Below are 20,488 nucleotides of genomic sequence, written 5' to 3' on the forward strand. Positions count from 1 at the left end.
GCACCCTCTAGCCCGTCCCGCCCAAGAACCTTTTTCTTATTGGTCTATTTCCTCTGGCGTTCTATTTCCGGCTCCGGGGCCGGGACTTCCGGTAGCAGTGATTGGCGGGCCGTGCTCCGGAAGTGCTTCCCAAGGTCTGCCCTGCGCGCCTCCAGGCTAGGCGCGGGTCGGCAGCATGGCGGCCTGGCTGCTTGGGAGCCGGTACGGTGCTGCAGCTTCTCGCAGAACTCCTCTGGGCTCCCGCCGGCGGTGGTCCGACCACTCGGCAGACACCGTCTATGATGTGGTGGTGTCGGGCGGAGGCCTGGTCGGAGCTGCCATGGCCTGTGCCTTGGGTAAGCGCATACCCAGGGGAGCTGGGCAGTGGAGAGTTATGAGGACCGAGGGACACCCCCAGTACCCCAGCTGCGGACCACGTGGTCCATTCCTGCCCACAGCTGCCCCAGAGGGAGCGTTTGAGTCTTTGGGGTTCAAAGGGGTCAAAAGTGGGAGGGGCCTTAGGAGTCATACCAGCGCTGTGGGAAACAGACCTTCCCAGGGTTAATTATGGGCACACTTAGAAAGCATTGCGTCTTAGGGATAAGAGGTTTTAAAACTACTTTTTGAGATAATTTGCATGCTACATTTTAAAGCATACAGTTTAGCTATGCAATTCGCAAAGGTAATCATTGTGCCAGTTTATGGGACATACTTTTAAAAAGAAGATTCCAGGTGACTGACTGATTGTCCAGGTAGCACCCAGGAGCCTAAATTTTGAATAAATACTTCTGGCCCTGGGTGCGCAAGATCTGGCGACCTGCTTTGAGAATGAGAAATCCTGAGAAGAGCTTAATTGCTTTGTCTTGACTTCACCTGTTAGCTTTTAAGGCAATCCCTTATGATACTATCCGAAAGGTTTGCCAGTCTTAGTAAAACTTCCGTGTTTGGTGTTTTGTTACCCTCTTTGCATTACTTGATTTCCTTCTTATTTTGTTCTTTTTCTCACCCTCTTCCCCCAACCCCACCAAGAGGGGAAAGCAGCAGTGCTTTCTCTTATATTGCAAATTCCAAATTACAGGTGCTTATTATCCTGTGTCCTCCATGGAAGTACAAATTCTTAAGTCAGAATTGACTTTAAACAGACAGTTACAATATAGAATTCACTGTTGAAATTTGCAAAAGCAAAGTCATGGGTCAAGGGCACCCCGGGTTTTGAGAATCACTGCTCTACTAAATCTCAGCATTCACATGCTGGCTCATTTCCTAAAAATGGTCAGAGAAAATACTGAATGTCAAAGTATGAAAATAAAAAAAAAATAGTATGAAAGTGACAATCTGGAGGGCTGGGGAATCTTTCAGACAACCTATCCAGTGAGCAAGCCACTGCTGTTTTCCTGTAAAATTACTGAGACGGAACAATATGGATGGAGACTTTGTACTTGGGTGGAATCCTCTCAGCTTTCTCTCGGCAGGACTGGTGCAGGGCTGTTTTCTACTGTTGCATCAAGTACAATGCTTGTTCTTGGTTGGCACAGCATGCAACTCAAAGGATATTCATTGTCAATAGTTTATATGCGATGGACCTTTTTCATTTCAGCATCCACTTAAGCAGCCACTTTAAAAGTGAGGACTTTCCAGTGGGCTCTTTATATTTCCCCATAAGTCAATTTATGTTTTCCTTGATTCTTCTCTTTTTCATGCATAACTAGTTTGCATTTCAGGCTTGAAACATCTATGTTTTCCTCTCATGTTGTTATCTGTAAATTGTATTCTCTAGTATTTTTTCCTGGAATGAGTTTTACAAAATGTTACATTAAGTAACTAAAAATGATACTGAACCTGGCTATATTTTTATAATGTTTGGAAATCTAATTCTGTTAGTTTCTTGGTCTCTCTGTTAAGACATTAAGACATATTTTATGGATTGAGGAGCTATAACATTTGTTGCTAGGGATATAAGAAATGATCTCTGCCCCCAAGGAATTTAGAATCTAGCAAAGGAGAAGGATTTGTAAATAAAAGGAAGGACAAAGCGAAAGCTCCTCTAGAGGAACAAGCCAACTGTCCTGTCCTGGAGGGAGAACTGCGGTGGTCTCAACGGCTGGGAGGTGAGGCTTGAGCAGGTAGCCCCTTCCATGGAGGGGACAGGTGGGTGTTGGCGTCGGGTGGCTGCTGTCCTGTGCAACGAGTGTGGGCCTGCCCTGATGCCACTTAGTGCAGGTGCTCTGGGGGGGGGCTGCTTTTCACACTCTTTGGTGCCTCTTTTCATTTAGAGTCCAAAATATGAAGAAAAAGAGCATAAAGGTTTGTGGGTTTTCTTTCACCATCACTAGGTAAATCCTATACTGTCAATTCTTTTGTAATCCTAACACATTTTCCTTCTTTTGGTGGTGGCCACAACTCACCACTTATCTTTCTCCTGTGACTTCAGACACTGAGGGACTGCATCTACTCTGTAGTCACCCAAGTCCCCTTTCTCCTTCTCTCTGCAGATGCCTTAAGTCTAGATGGGTCGGCATAATTGATGTGTTTCTTGACCCCCCTTTTGTTTTATGTATTAATTTTTTATCCTTGATTTAGTCTTGAGGCCTCAGGAATTTTGCTTATTAAATCCATTTTTTGTTGAACAGGATTTATAACTTTTAGTGACTTAATACTTTGAAGATTGAAAATATCTGGTGTGTAGTGATTACAGCCTTCCTTTTAAACATCATGCTTGCTTTTGTAGGACATTTTATTGGCTCGTTATTGTCCATGGCAGGTGTTGGGCAGTCTGGAGAAGCCTCACTTTTGTGTGTGGGGCGGGTTGCCTGGCTGCAGTGGTGGTATGTTATTGCTTAGGACTCTATGTGGTGTTTCCTTTTTGGGTGCCTTGTGAGAAATTTGTACCCTAAGGATGAAGGAATTAGGTAATTTGTTGTTTCTCTTAGAAATGAGAAAGGGAACAAATTCTGACCTTTCCTAATGATATATAATATAGCCTTTTTTTTTTTTTTTTTTAAGGCTATGATATTCACTTTCATGACAAGAAAATCCTGTTGCTAGAGGCAGGTCCAAGGAAAGTATTGGAGAAATTGCCAGAAACTTACAGCAACAGAGTCAGCTCCATATCCCCTGGCTCTGCAACCCTTCTCAGCAGTGAGTTGAAGATCTACTCATAGAACCTGTCTCCTATCTCTTGACTTTCCAGTGTGTCCACAGGGCAGTCAATAGAGCTCCTCATGGGAAAGGAGCCTACAGAGGATGAGGAGTGGGGGTGGGGTTGCTAGTCTGGTACATAGTTGAAGATGATCCCTGAAATGTGTCAGGTCCTAGTCAGAGGAAGACATTTTTGGGTCATATGGGTCCAGAATGCAGATTTTTGTTTGTGATGTTGGGTCATTATGAATTTGTGGAACAGAAACTGTATAATCAAGCTCTGCAACTACTACCGGACATATATTATATATGTTTTTTTATTGCCTATTTTCCCAACTATCATACAAACAGCAGGATAGGGACTTTGTTTGGTTTCCCACTTTATGCTCAAAATATATTTGGCACATAATGTATCTGTTCAGTGCCAAGAGGAGTTACAAGACAAAAAAATAATAAAAATAGTATCTAGAGAGTTTGTAACTTCAGTAGCTTGAGAAAAAATGAAGGATAATTTGGGTTTGTTTTCATTTTTTTATTTCCACTATTTTAATGTGATTTGAGCTTTTAATCATGAAAGCTGGATCTTTTTTCATGCTATGTAATCTAGAACCAGAGAAAGAGTAGTTTGACTCCTACCACTAAACAGGGCAGAAGTGAAAGGTATTTGTTTATTATTGGGGGAAGACTGACACTACCTCTAACTTAAACACAGTGAAGGGAGGGCAGCCTAGGAGGGGGATGTAGGTTCCATGAGGTCACTCTGGTCTACAGATCCTTTCTTTTATAGGTTTTGGTGCCTGGAACCACATCTGCAACATGAGATACAGAGCATTTCGGCGAATGCAGGTGCTTCCTTATCACTTTTGGCGAGATATTTTGGTTACATTAAGATACTGAAGTGCACATTCTCCGAGTTTTCTGTGAATATGGGACGAACTGGCAAAGTTCATACTCAGTATAAGGTAGTCGGGGGGGAAGCATTCCTGAGAATTTTCTTCTCACTGTATGTCTCTTACCAGAGTGGCTGACAGATTTTCTGATCCATCACTTGGGAGAGCATTAGTCAGCTTCTCACTGGAGTAATGCTTCCTGTTCCTTGGGTGACACAAACTTTCCTTTTGTGTTTCCAGGTATGGGATGCCTGCTCAGAGGCCCTGATAATGTTTGATAAGGATAACTTAGATGACATGGGCTATATCGTGGAGAACGATGTCATCATGCATGCTCTCACTAAGCAGCTGGACGCCATGTCAGGTGAGGCATCCATTTCTTTCACACGCTTGAGGAGACTTGCTTTAAAATTATCCTAGGACTTATTGGAAGAAGGGATCCCTTTTACAGATCTTGACTGTCCACCACAAAGAAACCCTCTGATGGTTATCGCAGTGTGGTTTTGTTTTGTCTTGTGTGCAACTTTATTCAGGCACAATTTTATATACCATAAAATTCACCCATTTAAGTACACTTTTGTTAATATATATATAGAGTTGCATCATTATTACCATCACGGTATCATTTTAGAACATTTCCATCACTTCAAAAGGAAACTTTCCCTTTCCCCACCCTCAACCCTGTTGTTTCTGTATATTGGGTCTTACCATTATAGAGAGATTGTGCAATACATATTCATTTGTATCTGACTTCTCTCACTGAACATATTTTTGAGAGTCCTTCATGTAGTGATCTGATCAATACTCCATTCTTCATTACTGCTGCCTTGTGTTTCCTTATGTGAACACACCCTTTTGTCCTTATCCACTCATCAGTTGATGGACATTTGGGTTTCTGCTTTTGGATAATTGTGAATGATGCTCTGAACATTTATGTACAAGTTCTTGTGTGGACATGTTTTCTTTTCTCGTGGGTTGATATTTAGGAGTGGGATTGCTGGGTCATAGAGTAATTCTGTGTTTAACATTTTCGGAAATTGCCAAGCTGCTTTCCAGCGAAACGGCACTCTTTCACTTTTCACCAACAATATGAAGGTTCTAATTTCTCCACATCCTCACCAACATGTGTCATTTCCCTTTTTTTTTTTTTTTTTTTTTGTGGGACCCTCGCCGGTGGCCGGGGATTGAACCGGCGTTGCAGAGGCTGTGGGCAGCCTTGCAGCCCAGCGCTCAACCGCTGCGCCACCAGGGGAGGCCCTGTGTCATTTCCTTTTTAAAAATATTGCAGCCATCCTAATAGCATGAAATAGTCTCATCTTACAGCTTTGATTGTATTTCCCTAATGACCAATAACATTGAACATCTTTTCATGTGCTTGTTGACTATTTGTATATCTTCATTGGGGAAATACGTATTCAAAATCTTTTGCCCATTTTAAAATTAGATTTTTTCTTTTTTTTTTTTTTGAAATATCAGAATTCTTTATATATTCTGCAGATGTATTCTTTATTAGATACATGATTTGCAAATAACTCGGGGTTGTTCTAGAAAGAAAAATTGGAAGCATCTTAAGTGTTCTTTGATGTGAGATAGTTAATCCAGGTAATGAATGTCCATGCAGCTTTTATAAAAATAATTTAGATTTAGTCACTTAGAAACATGTCCCTAATATTTGTGACCCCACTTGTGTGTGGGGGCAGAAGTATGCATATAAACACTTAGGAAGGCTGTGCAATAAGGCTTTACCTGTTGTCTCTGAGTGGTATGATTAAAGGTGACAATTCCCAGCTTTTAAACCTTTCTTTGTTGTTCATATTTTGAATGTACCATTTTTATGATCAGAAAAGTAAAATGATTTTCAGTGGGAGGAAAAATCATATGAAATCTAGAATTTTTTTGAGCCCACGGTGTCCCCACCCACTACTCTGGAAGCACACGTGGGCTCATAAGTGAAACTGGAGAAGCGGGAGCTTGAGGATAGAAAGAGAGAGTGACATAGTGCCTGGTGCAGCTGATAAGTTTAGTGAGAGCTTAAATATTTGGATTTCTTTACACTGATTCATCCCTACAGCTCTCTGATATGTCAGCTCTCATACCATAGCATCGATTACTAGAGTTATGTTTTAGCTCTTACTTTCTTGTTTAGGAGTGGATGACAAGAGAGAGCTGTCCTGAAACCTCAGGTTTAGTGACAAAATATTTCTCAGCCTGTGTGAGCCGCCTTTCTAATGTTCTGCTTTTTCTTTTCTGACCTCTCCAGACCGAGTGACAGTTCTCTACAAGAGCAAAGCAGTCGGCTATACCTGGCCTTATCCATTCCCCATGGCAGACTCCAGCCCTTGGGTTCACATTACCCTAGGTGATGGCAGCACCCTCCAGACCAAATTGTTGGTAGTTGAAGATTCTTATTTTGCCAGGGGTTTTGCATATTCACATCTTATCCTGGATTCTAGGGCTTCTAGTTTCAGATCTAAGTTACTGTTGAAGTTAATTTTAGGCAAGGCACTTGGTATAAGGACCAGTACCCTTCAAGTCAGCTCAGTGGTCTTAAATGGGCTTGTAAATCTTGTACAGGAAGCAAAGGATTGCTGGACCCAGAAGGGCAGGAACCATGTCAAATCGAGGCTGCTTTTCCTGTCGGGAGTCCTGTGGTCACTCATCCCCTTGCATCTCCCATTTTTTTCTCTCTTTGCTCATCTGTTTTCTCTCTCCATGGCAGCCATTCCTAACCTTAAATCAGGATTATTCAACTCCACTGCCTGCCTCATATCCAAACTTTCTTTAATGTTTTCTACTTCAGATAGTAAGAGAATTTGAGTTTAACCAATGGCTGCCAGCTTTTGATTCAGATGTCTAACTTTAACCTGTTAACTAAGGCTGGGCTCACATAGGGCTACCTCTGGGGACTTGGAGTTGCCTGCCACAGATAGGTTTGCTAGCAGTTGGAACTACAGGAAAAGGCAGACTTCTGGAAAAGTTTCATTTTTTAAGCAGTTATACAACTGAACAGGTTCTTGTCTCCATGCAGATTGGTGCAGATGGTCACAACTCCAGAGTACGACAGGCTGCTGGGATCCAGAATGTTAGCTGGAACTATGACCAGTCTGCTGTGGTAGCTACTCTGCATTTATCAGAGGTAAGATCCTGAGCCCACTGGGGACCGTGCTTATGTTTAATCAGTAGTAGGTAACTCACAAGCATTCTTCTCTACCATAGGCCACAGAAAACAATGTTGCTTGGCAGCGATTTCTTCCCTCTGGGCCCATTGCTTTGCTCCCGGTAAGAAATCCTTCGTAAGAAATCCTTCTGGCTATTCTGCTTAAACGTCCATCCCTCCTCACTTAGGACATCACTTTCTTAGTCTTTCTCTGGTTTCAGGGAAGTATGTCCAGGCTAGCTTTGTTTCCCCTTATCTTCCTAATTTATGCTGAAGAACTCCCAAGAGCAAAAGTTTTTGCCCTCGGTGTTAATGTCCTTGTTTTGACACAGCTCTCAGACACCTTAAGTTCCTTGGTTTGGTCCACGTCCCACAAACATGCAGCAGAGTTGGTGAGCATGGATGAGGAAGAGTTTGTGGATGCCATCAACTCTGCCTTTGTGAGTATCAGCTTGTCCAGCTGGTGATTGGTTGTGGGGATAGATACAGAAAGGGGGTTTTGACTAAAGAAAAATAACCAAACGGCTGCCCCTCTGTAACTATAGCTCACAGTTACATGTGTATTTTTAATTCGCATCTCTGCTTGTAACTATCAACTTCTACCACCTCACTAATGATTTCACCCTGGTGTATACTGAAGTGCTTATAGTCCACTGCTCTGTAGGAACCAAGAATAATCAAGGAACTGAACATAGTACAGTGACTGCAAAGATCAGTGGGCATTTTGCATATATTCATGGCATGGGCCTTTATAGTGCATCTACTCAGCAATAACTATGTGTATGTAGATGGCTCTGGACATAGACAAATGACAGTTCAGGAAACTCACAGTCAGTTGAGTGAGAAAGACACATAAATGACAATTTCAGTGCAGTGGTAGAAGTATGCCTGGGATGCTGTGGGAGCATAAAGCAGGACAATGCACACATGAGGGTTTGGAGGAAAGTATACAAAAAGAGGTGACGGTTTCTGAATGCTCTGATGGGTTGTCCTGATGAACTGGAAGTGAGAGACATTGTAAGCAGAAGTGAGTCCTGGAGTCTAGAGAACGTTGTACAATAATAGCTCACTGTGACTGATGCATGTTATTGAGGGTGGGACAGTAAAAGGTGAATCCTGTAGGTTAGGCCAGGGCATTTTGGCTTGATGCTAAAACCTGATGGGAAGTTGCATTTGTTTGAAGGGCTTGTCACTTGTCCTCCATCAGTTTAGACATGTCAGGTAGCATTACCCTTGGCTTTGGTTATCATGTGTTTCCTTGTTGAACTTTAACTCCCTGCTAGTCACTGATGAAAGTTTACTTTGTGTTATTTTGTGGCTGGTGCTCCTCAGTGGAGTGATGCTAACCACACGGACTTCATCGACTCAGCTGGCTCCATGCTGCAATATGCCTTTGACTTTCTGAAGCCTACTAAGGTCTCAGCTCGCCAGCTGCCCCCAAGTGTGGCCAGGGTCGATGCCAAAAGCCGAGTGTTGTTTCCTCTCGGGTTGGGACATGCTGCTGAGTACGTGCGGCCTCGCCTGGCTCTCATTGGGTAAGTTAAGAAGAGAGCGAGGCCGCTCCCCTCTTCTCTTGCTGCTGGAAGCCACACCTGAACTGTGCTCTGTTCTTAGGGATGCAGCCCACAGAGTCCATCCACTTGCAGGACAAGGTGTCAACATGGGCTTTGGGGATGTCTCCAGTTTGCTTCAGCACCTCAGTACTGCAGCCTTCAGTGGGAAGGACTTGGGTAAGGATTGAGGTACCTTAGAGAGGTGTCCAGAACTCATGTAGTTAGTGAAGATCAGGACCCTGAAATGACCCTTAATAGCCAGATGTGGTGAACATAAATGTACCCTTTTTGCTAGGAGAGGAGCATTACTGTTGGATTAAGGATGTAACATTCCTCTTTACTCCAGGTTCCATGAGCCACCTCACAGGTTATGAAACAGACAGACAGCGTCACAACATTGCTCTTCTGGCTGCTACTGACCTCCTCAAAAGGCTCTATTCCACCAGGGCCACTCCACTTGTGCTGCTCAGGACATGGGGCTTGCAGGCCACAAATGCAGTATCACCACTCAAAGTAAGACACTTACGGCTCTTTTTTTGCTTACTGAGGAACGACCTGCCTGTGACTCTTAATTTCTTTGAATTTTCTTGGCTATAAAATTATCTTGTCTACCTTCCCCAGGGGTTTTAAGGAAAAAAGTCCTTGCTAGGCTTATTGGTTCTAGAACCCACTTCTATGCAATAACTTTATATAAGAAAGAGCTTAAAATAGTGTATAGGGACTTTTGAAGATGTGCTTAACCTCCTTTTGTTGGTTGGCCAGCTCTTTCCTGAGAAATTTCCTTTTAAAAACACTTTGGAGCGACTCCTGGGCAGAATATCTGAGACTTCTGCTAAGCTTTTGCTTTAATCAAAGTATTTTCTTCTTCACTTGCCCTCACACCTTAAAGTGTCAGAATATCACTTACTCTGTTTTGTTTTTCTCTAGGAACAGATTATGGCCTTTGCAAGCAAATGAGTGCTCCTCTGGTGGTTATGTTGATGAAAAGAGAACATCCTTTCCTAAGACCATCACATATTTTCCAGATTTAATTTAATAAATTTATATTAGACTTTTCTATTATAATCTTTAACATGCCTTTGGAGCCCAAATAATAAATAGTAACTTAAGAGGGGGAATCAACCAAGCCAGGAAGAAACTCCAAAGGAGCATAATCATGATTTGGTTGAAAAGAGCTTTTTATTACTAAAACAAAAGTCACTGGGGTACTGTCTCATTCGCTTTTTGCTTTTTCACTTGTTAACCCTTTCTAAAGAGAAGATGTATATAATTTTTTTTTAAGCTGGTCATAAACTTACACAGATATTTTGATAAAGAATTAGCAATTATAACAATGTCATCAATTATTATTTTAAAATTAATAACAAACTGCAAATTAAGCATAAATAGCATAAACTTTTGTTACAGGTACACTGGATTTACTGAAAAGAAAATCAGATCTTATTAATGCTAGTTGTTTCTCGTCATAGCACCAGATTTCAGTTTTACTTATGGTTCCTCTCTGGGATACTACTGTCTGGTAATAAAACAATAAATAATTTCATTGCACAGTTTTAAAACACTCAGGAACCAGGTTAAAGGGGGAAATCTGATTAGCAGCAAATTTGTTCATGTCTGGTGGCTCCCTGGTGGTGGTGGTTTGGTGTGGGTTTTTTAAAAGAGCTCACTTCACAATACCAGAGATATGTCTTTAAGAGACATCTTGTTTTTTTTTACACATCTTGCCAAAAATCTGATTTAAAGATAAAACGAGAAGAAACAGTCTTTCTGCATCAAGCTAAGCTATTTTGGGGAATAATTTTTGAAGAAAATTATTTGTTACCACAGGGGAGCTTTTAGAGAAAATGTGGAAAATTTATGATACCAGAATAAAAAAGTGACAGTGTTATAAACCTTCCTGGATTTTTGGGAAAATGTGCCTAGAATCAAGGATGGCAGCTAATGACAAAAGCTGTGTTGACTACCAGCACAGTCCAGAAAGTTACTGTAGGGGAAAACAATGTCATCTTTCATCCAAAATTGGAAAGGTAGCCCAGGTAAAGAGTGTGCAAACAAAAGTATGCAAACAAAGGTATGGACCCTCAAAAGTATGCAAACAAAATCAGGCCTAAACATGAAGAATTTTAAGGCACACCTTGCAAGGACCTCCATAACCAGAATGTTTTTCATATAACACACTCAACATCCATTTTGTGATCACAAGTATTTGAAGTACATAGACATATTAACAGAAAGGAAACTTAAAATTCTCAGACTTCGTAGGCCCCCTTAATATGAGACCCAAAAGGAACACAAAGGGGGACAGAAAGTCATCTTTTTTTCTAAGAAAAATTCTCATTCCAGATTTCTCCTAAAGTAGTTCATTCTTCAGATGTTCTAGTCAAGGTTACTAGAATATATGGATATATTTCTGGTGTTATAATGTACCTACTCAAGAGCTCTGAACATATTTGGGATGACAAGAGTCTGCTGAAGGACATTGGCCTCTGTTAGAAAAAGGAAAACTACAGCAAGACACATAATAGTAAAGCTTGCAAGAGTCCAAGACAAGGAAAAATAATGAAACTGGCAAGGGGGAAGAAACAGATAACTTATAAGGGAAAATCAATCAGGTTAGCCTCAGACTTCTCAAAGAAACACTACGGGCAAGAAGAGAATGGAGGAACATATTCTACAAACTTTAAGACAGCAAATGGCAACCAAGAATACCCTGCAAAATTCTCCTTTATGAAGCAAAAATGACCACCTCAGACAGACAAAAATTCCAGACATTCATTATAACTAACTCCCCACTCCAAAAAACCAACAGGAATGATCAAGAAGAACAGAATAAAGTGAGGAATAAAATCACAAAAAAGACAAGCAAAATGGCAAATACAGATGCCAACCTATCAATATTAACTCTAAATGGATTAAACTTACTAATAAAAAGACCATAGTAGGCAAGATTAAAAAACAAAATCCAACCTTCTGCTGTCTCCAGGGAACACATTTAAACACAAAAGATAGTAAAAGGTTGGAAAACAATCCTACAAGTATATAGACCAAAAAAGAAGGCAGGAACAGTTATATCAGATGAAATAGACTTCAAATTAAAAAAGGTAAAAAGAGGGCCTCCTTGGTGGCACAGTGGGTTGAGCGCAGTGCTGTGAAGCTGTCTGCATTCTCTGCAGCGCAGGTTCGATTCCCAGCCGGCCAGGGAGATTCCCACATAGTGAGGCAAACCTCTCCTGTCTCGCCTGCTGCTCTCCTCAGCAGTGTACTTTGGTCCTTCTGCCTGTTCTGCTCCCTGCTCTGTCTTTGGTGAATTCGCTCACCCTCCTGCACCTCTGGTCTATACCCCAGTGATTATGTAAATAAATTTTTAAAAAATGGGTCCCCACTACATGTTTAATAAAATTTAAAAAGTAAAGAGACATAGGTGGACACGACATGGTCAAGTAGACATACATCAGGAAGATGTAACACTCATCAACATATACTCACCAAATGAAGGAGCACCAAAATATATTAGACAATTATCAGTTCTGAAAATGGACATTAAGGAAAATACATATATAGTGGGAGACTTCAACACTCCACTCTTACCAATGGACAGATCAACAAGACAAAAAAATAAAGATACTAGAGCCCTAAATAATGACATAGAATTCATGGACTTAACATATCTATAGGACACTGCACCCAAGAAATTCTGAGTACACATTTTTCTCAAGTGCACACAGATCATTCTCCAGAATAAATCACATAATGGGTCACAAGACAAACATCAACAGATACATGAAGACCAAAATCATTTCAACTATCTGATCATAAAGGCATCAAACTAGAAATAAACCATGAAAAGAAAACAAGGAACCCTCCCACTTCATGGAGATTGAAATCCATACTACTGGAAGACCACTCGACTAATGAGATCAAAGAAGAAATTAAAAAACACTTTGAGGGCCTCCCCTGTGGCGCAGCGGTTGAGCGCTGGGTTGCGAAGCTGCCCGCAGTCTTTGCAGTGCCGGTTCGATCCCCGGCAGCTCCCCAGACACCGGAGGAGAGTCCCACATGGCGTGCAGACCTCTCCTGCCGCCCGCTGCTCCCCTCAGCAGTGTACTTCATCACTCTGCCTGTTCTGCTCTCCTCTCTGGCTCTGGTGAATTCTCTCACCCTCCTGCGCTTCTGACTGTACCCAGTGCTTGTATAAATAAATAATCTTAAACAAACAAAAAAAGAAATATTTAAAAAAAAATACTTTGAGTTGGGCCTCCCTGGCGGCACAAGGGATTAAACACTGCACTATGAAGCAATCCACAGCCTCTGCAGCATGAGTTTGATCCCTGGTTGGCCAGGGAGCAGCCCACATGGCACAGCATGCCTCTCCTGACTTGCCCACTGCTCCCCTCAGCATTGTACTTAGTCTGCCTGTTCTGTTCCCCACTGTCTCTGGTGAGTCATCTCACCCCCCGCATCTCTGGCCTGTACCCCAGCTCTTGTATGCCTAAATAAAGGAATCTTAGTTGAATGACAAGAAGCACACCACTTTCCAGAATGTATGGGATGCAGCAAAAGCAGTAATAAGAGGAAAATATATAGCAATACAGGCTCACAACAAGAAACAAGAAAGAACTCAAAGAAACAACCTAATCTCGCATCTCAAAGAGCTAGAAAAAGAATAACAACAACAAAAAAATAACCCCTAAAGCCAGTAGAAGAAAGGAAATTAAAAAAAAAAATCAAAGCAGAAATAAACAAAATAGAAATTAAAATAAAAAATCCAAAAGATCACAGAAACCAAAAGTTGGTACTTTGAAAAAATAACCAAGTAGACAAACCTCTAGCCAGGCTCACAAAGAAAGAACGGGAGAAAACACACATAAATAGGATTATAAATGGAAGAGGAGAAATCACGACCAACTCAGTAAAAATCAAAAGAATAATCAGAGATTACTATGAACATTTATATGCAAACATTCAATCTAGAAGAGATAGACAAATTCCTAGAGAGATATAATCATCCAAAGCTGGATAAAGAAGAAATAGGGCCTCCCCTGGTGGGGCAGTGGTTGAGTGCTGGGCTGCAAAGCTGCCTACAGCCTCTGCAGCACCGGTTCGATGCCGGGCCGCCAGCGAGGGTCCCACATGGCGTGCAGACCTCTCCTGCTGCGCCCGCTGCTCCCCTTAGTAATGTATTTTGTTGGTCTGTCTGTTCTGTTCCCCGCTCTGGTGAATTCTCTCACCCTTTTGTGCTTCTGACTGTACCCAGTGCTTGTATAAATAAATAAATCTTTAAAAAAAAAAAAGTAAGCAAACATAGAAACTACATCTTTTTTTAAAAAAATAAAACAACTAAATATACCATACAAGCAGTGAAATTGAGGCAGTAATCAACGCACTCCCCAAAAATAAAAGCCCAGGCCTAGAAGGCTTCACAAATGAATTCTACCAAATGTTCAGCAGTGACCTACACAAACTTCTTCAAAAAATTGAAGGAATACTACCAGATACGTTCTACAAAGCCAACATTACACTAATACCAAAACCAAAGACAGCACAAAGAAAATTAAAGGCCAATCTCCCTAAAGAACACTGATGCAAAAATCCTCAACAAAATCCTTGCTAACAGAATCTAACAATGCATCAAAGGGATAATATACTATGATCAAGTGGGATTCATCCCAGGGGCACAGGAATGGTTCAACAGACAAAAATAGATCAGTGTAATCCAACACATCAACAAAAAGAAAAATAAAAGCCATATGATCATAGCAATAGATCCTGAGAAAGCATTTGACAAAGTCCAACATCCATTTATGATGAACGCCCTTGAAATTCTTGGGATAGAAGAAACATACCTTAACATGATAAAAGCCATATATGGCAGACCCACAGCCAATATTCTCAATGGTAAAAAGCTGAAGGCCTTTCCTTTGAGATAGAAACAAGACAAGGATGTCGTCTCTTACCACTGCTCTTCAATATAATACTGGAGGTCCTAGCCAGAGCCATAAGACAAGAGAAAGACATAAGGAATCCAAATAGGGAAAGAAGAAGTAAAACTATGACTTTTTAGAAGATATAATATACATAGAGAACCCTAAAAGCCCCACAGAAAAACTATCAAAATAATCAACCAATTTAGTAAAGTAGCAGTATACAAAATCAACACACAAAAAAATCAGTAGCCTTCCTATACACAGTCAGTCTGAAGAAGAAATCAAGAGACCCATCCCTTTTATAATTGAAACAAAAAAAATGAAATACTTGGGAATAAACCTAACAAAAGAGGTGAAGGGCCTATACAAAGAAAATTATAAAACACTGGTAAAAGAAATAGAAGATACAAAGAAATGGAAAGACATGCCCTGCTCATGGATTGGAAGAATTAACATTATTAAAATGGCCAGACTACCAAAAGCAATATACAGATTCAATGCTATTCCAGTAAAAATCTCAATGACATTCTTCAAGGAAATAGAACAAATACTGATGAAATTCATATGGAACCACAAAGAAAAAAAAAAAACAAAAAACAAAAACGTGACTAGCCAAAGCCCTACTGATGAAAACAAAAGAGAAAGGAGGTATCACACGTCCAAACTTCAAATTATACTATAAAGCCATAATAATAAAAACAGTTTGGTATTGGAACAAAAACAGACATGCAGACAAGTGGAACCGAATAAAGCCCAGAAATAAAGCCACACTTATATGGACAGCTAATCTTTGACAGAGGAGCAAAGGATATGCAATGGAACATCGACAGTTTGTTCAATAAATGGTGTGGGAAAACCGGGCCTCCACATGCAAAAAAATGAAACTACCACTACCTCTCACTGTGCACAAAAATCAACTAAAGGGCCTCCCTGGTGGCGCAAGGGGTTAAGATGCAACCCATGAAGCTGTTGTCAGCCATTGCAGCACGAGTTTGATCCCCAGCCAAGGAGCAACACACATGGCACAGCAGACCTCTCCTGACTCTCCCGCTGCTCCCCTCAGTAGTGTATTTTGGTCAATCTGCCTGTTCTGCTCCCCACTCTCTCTCTGGTGAATCGTCTTAGCCCCGACACCTCTGGCCTGTCCCCCAGCTCTTGTATACATAAATCTTTTTTAAAAATGGGAAAAGGGACCTCCCTTGTGGCGCAGGCGGTTGAGTGCTGCACTGTGAAGCTGTCCGCAGCCTCTGCAGCACCGGTTTGATCTCGGCTGGCCTGTGAGGGCCCCACATGGCGTGCAGACCTCCCCTGTCTTGCCCGCTGCTCCCCTCAGCAGTGTATTTCGTCAGTCTGCCTATTCTATTCCCCGCTCTGTCTCCGGTGAATCCTCTCACCCTCCTGCGCATGTGGTTCTTATATAAAAATAAATAAATCTTTTTAAAAAGTGGGAAAAGGATCTAAACAGCCACTTCGCCAAAGAAGACATACAGATGGCCAACAGGCACTTGAAAAAATTCTATCATTTATAATCAGGGAAATGAAAACCAAACCATAATGACACATGACCTCACAACTGTGAGAATGGCCCATAGTTAAAAAACACACAGTAAATGATGGCAAGGATGTGGAGAAAAGGACCCTCTTACACAGTGAGTGGATGTGTAAACTAGTCCAGACACTATGGAAAGAAGTGTGGACATTCCTCAAAAGACTGAAAATGGATCCTCCACATGACCTAGCAATTCCACTCCTAGGGATCTGCCCAAAGAGCACAAACGAGGGGCCTTCCTGGTGGCAGAAGGGGTACAGTCAGCACTGTGAATCTATCCACAGCCACCATGTGCTGAATGCAATACCTGGCCAGGGAGCTGAGCCACATGGTGCAGCAGACCTCGCCTGTCTCCCCACTGCTGCAGGGGGCCTTGTTGCCCCAGCCAGATAGGATACTGACAAGCAGCTAAGAGAAAGGGCCTCACACCGTGGGGCTGAAGATCTAACATCCCTTTGTTTTTTGTTCTTGGTAATAAAAAGAGAAAAATTTATCAGAAAGTATTTTAGGCAATGAATTATATGTATCAGCATACTGTAAGTAAATGGCACGGAAAATTATCTGTTTAGAAATTAGTATTAAACAATTTGGCCTACCTGACAATGGGAGACAATTTATTGAGCATGCCTGACAAGCATTACAACACAATAGTTATAGTAGGTCCTTTTGCCTTCTCTTGAAGTTTCTTGGGAAAGTTTTTAAATAAAGTTAACTGTGTTAAGTAGTTTCTAGGTAGAAAAAGTTCTGATAGCTGAGAAGCAGCTGGTCTCTGGCTGAAGGCCATGTGAATAAGAGAAGTCTTTTCTTGCTTAGGCTTTAGCTGATAGGGATGTACTGGTGGCTATCTACTGTCTTAGGTTATTGTTTATCTAAAACAATGAGTTCTAGTGTAAGGCTTAGTTTTTTATTAACCTGAAGGTTGCCTTCTTGCTGAAAGCACATAGTGGCCAAAAGTCTATGGGAAAAGGGATACACTGATTGTTTCTGCTTTGTTTCTATGCACATGATAATGTAATCTCACAGCTTGCTAAAAAAAAAAGTATAAATAAAGAACCTGCTGAGCCCCTCAGTAGAAGATACTTGCACCTCATCGAGTGTCAGTATCTCCCCACTACCTCATCCCCTTCCCTTTAGCCCTTTCGTTTTCGCCGACGCCGTCTCATCCTTTCAGGAACCCCTGACACGACATTTTGCTGGAGGCTGGTCCCTGGTAAGTAGCGCCCGAACAGGGACTTGGAAGGTACTCCTTCTTTCCCTTTAGGGGACGGCTAGGATCTGCTAGTGGGTAATGAGCATACCCCCCTGGAAAGACTAAGCAGGATTAAGAAGAGCAGTAATTCAGAACCTAATAAGGTGAGTGGGTGTCTTATTAGTATTGAGAAGTTGTAGGCCATATTGAATCTAGGGAAAGAGGACTCTTTATTGATATAGTTAAGTATACATTTGCTAAGAGAGGCCTTAAGACCTCTCATGCACAATTGGCTAGCTTCCTAAATTTTGTTAAAATGTGTTGTCGTTGGTTTCCAAGGGACGGTACTCTGGATGTAAAAACTTGGGCCAGAGTAGGAGAAGAAATGACAACCTATTATACTCTCCATGGACCTGAGAAGGTCCCCATAGGTGCCTTTTCACTGTGGGGCGTGCTGCAAGATATGCTAGATCAAGGGTCTGAATTAGAAAAAATAAATAAAAAACTAAGAAAATTACAGCTGTCTGCACCTGGTATTTCTTTATCCTTAGAGGACATCAAAAAATCCTCAGCTGACAGCCAGGTATTAACAAAACAATTGCCTGAACAGATAGGTTGTTTTTGCCAGGCTGGAGGCAAAACAAAAGATGCAAAACCAAAAGTAAAAGAAAAAAAAATAGCCTGCAGTACTAGGAAAAGTGATCAGGATTCATCAGATGAAAAAATTGTTTTTCAGAAATCAAAAATCAATCCCAGAGCCAGTACTGACCTCTTTGTAGAGGCATCGGCTCCCAATTATGAGACCATTCCAAAATGCAGCCCAAATTTCCAGCCGTAGGCTGCTTCCCTCAGCAGTGTATTTCATTCAGTGACCTGCTCTGCTGCCCACTCTGCTGCTGTCTCTGGTGGATCTTCTAACCATCCGCCTACCCCTACCCCACCTCACACACACCTCTGCCCTACATCCCAGTTCTTGTGTACATATATAAATAAATCTTTAAAAGAAATCTTGATTCATGAAAATGTCCCCTAGCTCTTTATTTACAGGAAGAAATGATTGGAAACCATCTCAATGAAAACCCCAGGAAACAATCCACTCTAACTCACAGATATATCAAATGTGACCGTGTTCAGTTAAGAAAGTGGAATATAAAATTCTAGATAGTGTTATTCCAGCATGGACAGAAAACAGGAAGGAACTTACCTAGTGTGCATGTGGACAAGAATGGACTTGGTGTCCAGTGGAATACGATACAGCAGTGACAGCAGGAGGCTCTAGCTGCAGCCAATCCCGGGGATCATCTTGCCCACACCTTGTTGAAAGAGTCTTCATAGAAAATGAGCCGAAGAGGATTGATTTCTATTTCACATGCCAGACAAAATGAAAATTATGTTTTCATGCTTCATTTCATAATACACCATTATGAGAGAACGTGTCGTGAAGAGATGGGGAATTGTTATTGTAAAGGTCACCTATTGGTGCAAACTCAGGAAGATGGTGACATGTGATGGTATGTTTCTTCCCCCAGTTCATGGGAGTCCATGTTGTGATTCTGAAACTCTACATGGATCTGAACTGCCCTTATACATGGGTGTTCTAGGTCACAATTCAAAATAATGGAAATCACCGGGAAGAAAGTCAGCTAACTCATAAAAGTGTTTCTCTGTGGATGAAAGATCATCATTGGCCAAAGGTCATTTTATTTTCACCTACGGTTGAAATTTCCTAGAATGTACACAGCTCTCTGAGAATCAGAACCAGTCAACTCTAGTTCATGAAAACTCACCTGTGCATTTATATCCCTGATCCCTTGGCAGGTGGAAAGGAACCTGTCAAATTATTTTCAAAGTGAATCATTCTATTGTGGTCACAGAAGAAGTACTTTAAGGGTGAAACTATGGCCCTCCTGCCAGTCAGGCAGGTGTGGGCAGAGCAGATTCACTTGGAGTGAATGTCAAGGTCACCTCACTGATATTAGTGAGGGGGTTTGGGTTTCTGGCCCGAATCTAGGCCCCTGCTCATTTGTAAATCCAAACAAACACATTTTGCCTTTTAAAAAAATTTTAAATTTAGAAATGTATTCTGCTTAACTCACAAGCTTTATATTGCTTTGATTAAAAAAGAGAGACAATAGGACACTCATTGAAAGTTCAGATCCTTTGAGCTTTCCAGTACAGCGTTCTGAAAGCTGTACATACCTATGGAAGGAAAAAGACCAAATGACAAATGGAGCCATGACGTTTCATCAAACAAGATTTGAAATAACTGAGAGATCATCCCTCTGCCCAGTTCATTGGCTTTACCAAAAAAACAAACCACAAAAAGAATAGGAACATAGGGAATGAAATTCCTGTGTTCCAGATCAACTCACCCCACATTTATAGCCATCCCCAGGGGCCGGCCAACGGCACACTGTCATTTTCTGTCTCCTCCTAAAGCTCAGATCCTGATGCTGGTAGCAGAGATTCCACAGTCAATAAGAAAGATGGTGGCAACAACATAGAGTTCCACTTTTGTGGAACTGCAGCCGTGGGCTGACTTCTGGGCAGCCTTGCCATCCCTATGAAGCCAGAAGCATCTTCAATTATTTGTGTGCTAAGACTCCAATGAAATAATGAGGAAGGAAAAACACATCTGGGAATAACCAGAGCCATGTGAAGGAGCCGTAACACGCCAACATTAGGGTTCTCCACCACAGAGTAGGAGTGACATCTCTATAGTGTCATTAATGGAGATCACTCACTTCAGTCATGCATGCATTGCAGGGCCTCAGGTCACCTCCAGCAGGTGCTCAGTAAACGCAATTCCTTTCTCCTTCCCTGAGGAGCCGAACTTATAACAGGGGGTTGCGAGGAAGGAGGTAACAAAAGTTTAACTCATTAGAACGGTTAAGAGGCAAAGTGGATTATCTACAAAATGCCCAGTTCCCAGGTGAATGAGTCACTGTGGCTTATGCAGCCCCTGAAATAGGATGAATCCTCTTGGCACCAGGTGTCATAGAGAAAAGATCTGAAGAGCTCAGGAAGTTCAGTGTCTCAGATTATCCCCCATGAAGAACTTTCCACACCCTCTTGGTGACAGCACCCATCTTCACCTGCTGTGTTTCTC

At 41.7% G+C, this 20,488-nt stretch overlaps 1 protein-coding gene across 4 annotated transcripts; it reads left to right on the forward strand.

The window, feature by feature from the left end:
* Nucleotides 1–43: 43 nt before the first annotated feature.
* Nucleotides 44–9,674, forward strand: COQ6 (coenzyme Q6, monooxygenase; the record flags this gene model as incomplete). 4 transcript variants are annotated; one of them, XM_084239572.1, is made up of 12 exons in its annotated part: nucleotides 44–335; nucleotides 2,983–3,117; nucleotides 3,905–3,963; nucleotides 4,248–4,371; nucleotides 6,268–6,398; nucleotides 7,036–7,143; nucleotides 7,224–7,286; nucleotides 7,497–7,604; nucleotides 8,497–8,699; nucleotides 8,779–8,894; nucleotides 9,064–9,230; nucleotides 9,645–9,674. In XM_084239572.1, the coding sequence occupies 12 exons, from the start codon at nucleotides 176–178 to the stop codon at nucleotides 9,672–9,674; spliced, it is 1,404 nt and encodes a 467-aa protein (XP_084095698.1). The 4 variants fall into 4 exon arrangements, with proteins under 4 accessions (XP_084095698.1, XP_084095699.1, XP_084095700.1 ...); XM_084239573.1 differs by lacking the exon at nucleotides 7,497–7,604; XM_084239574.1 differs by lacking the exons at nucleotides 4,248–4,371; nucleotides 6,268–6,398.
* Between the last annotated feature and the right edge of the window lie 10,814 nt (nucleotides 9,675–20,488).

The sequence above is a fragment of the Talpa europaea genome (genome assembly GCF_964194135.1).
Source record: "Talpa europaea genome assembly, chromosome: 8".
NCBI classification, from domain to species: domain Eukaryota; kingdom Metazoa; phylum Chordata; class Mammalia; order Eulipotyphla; family Talpidae; genus Talpa; species Talpa europaea.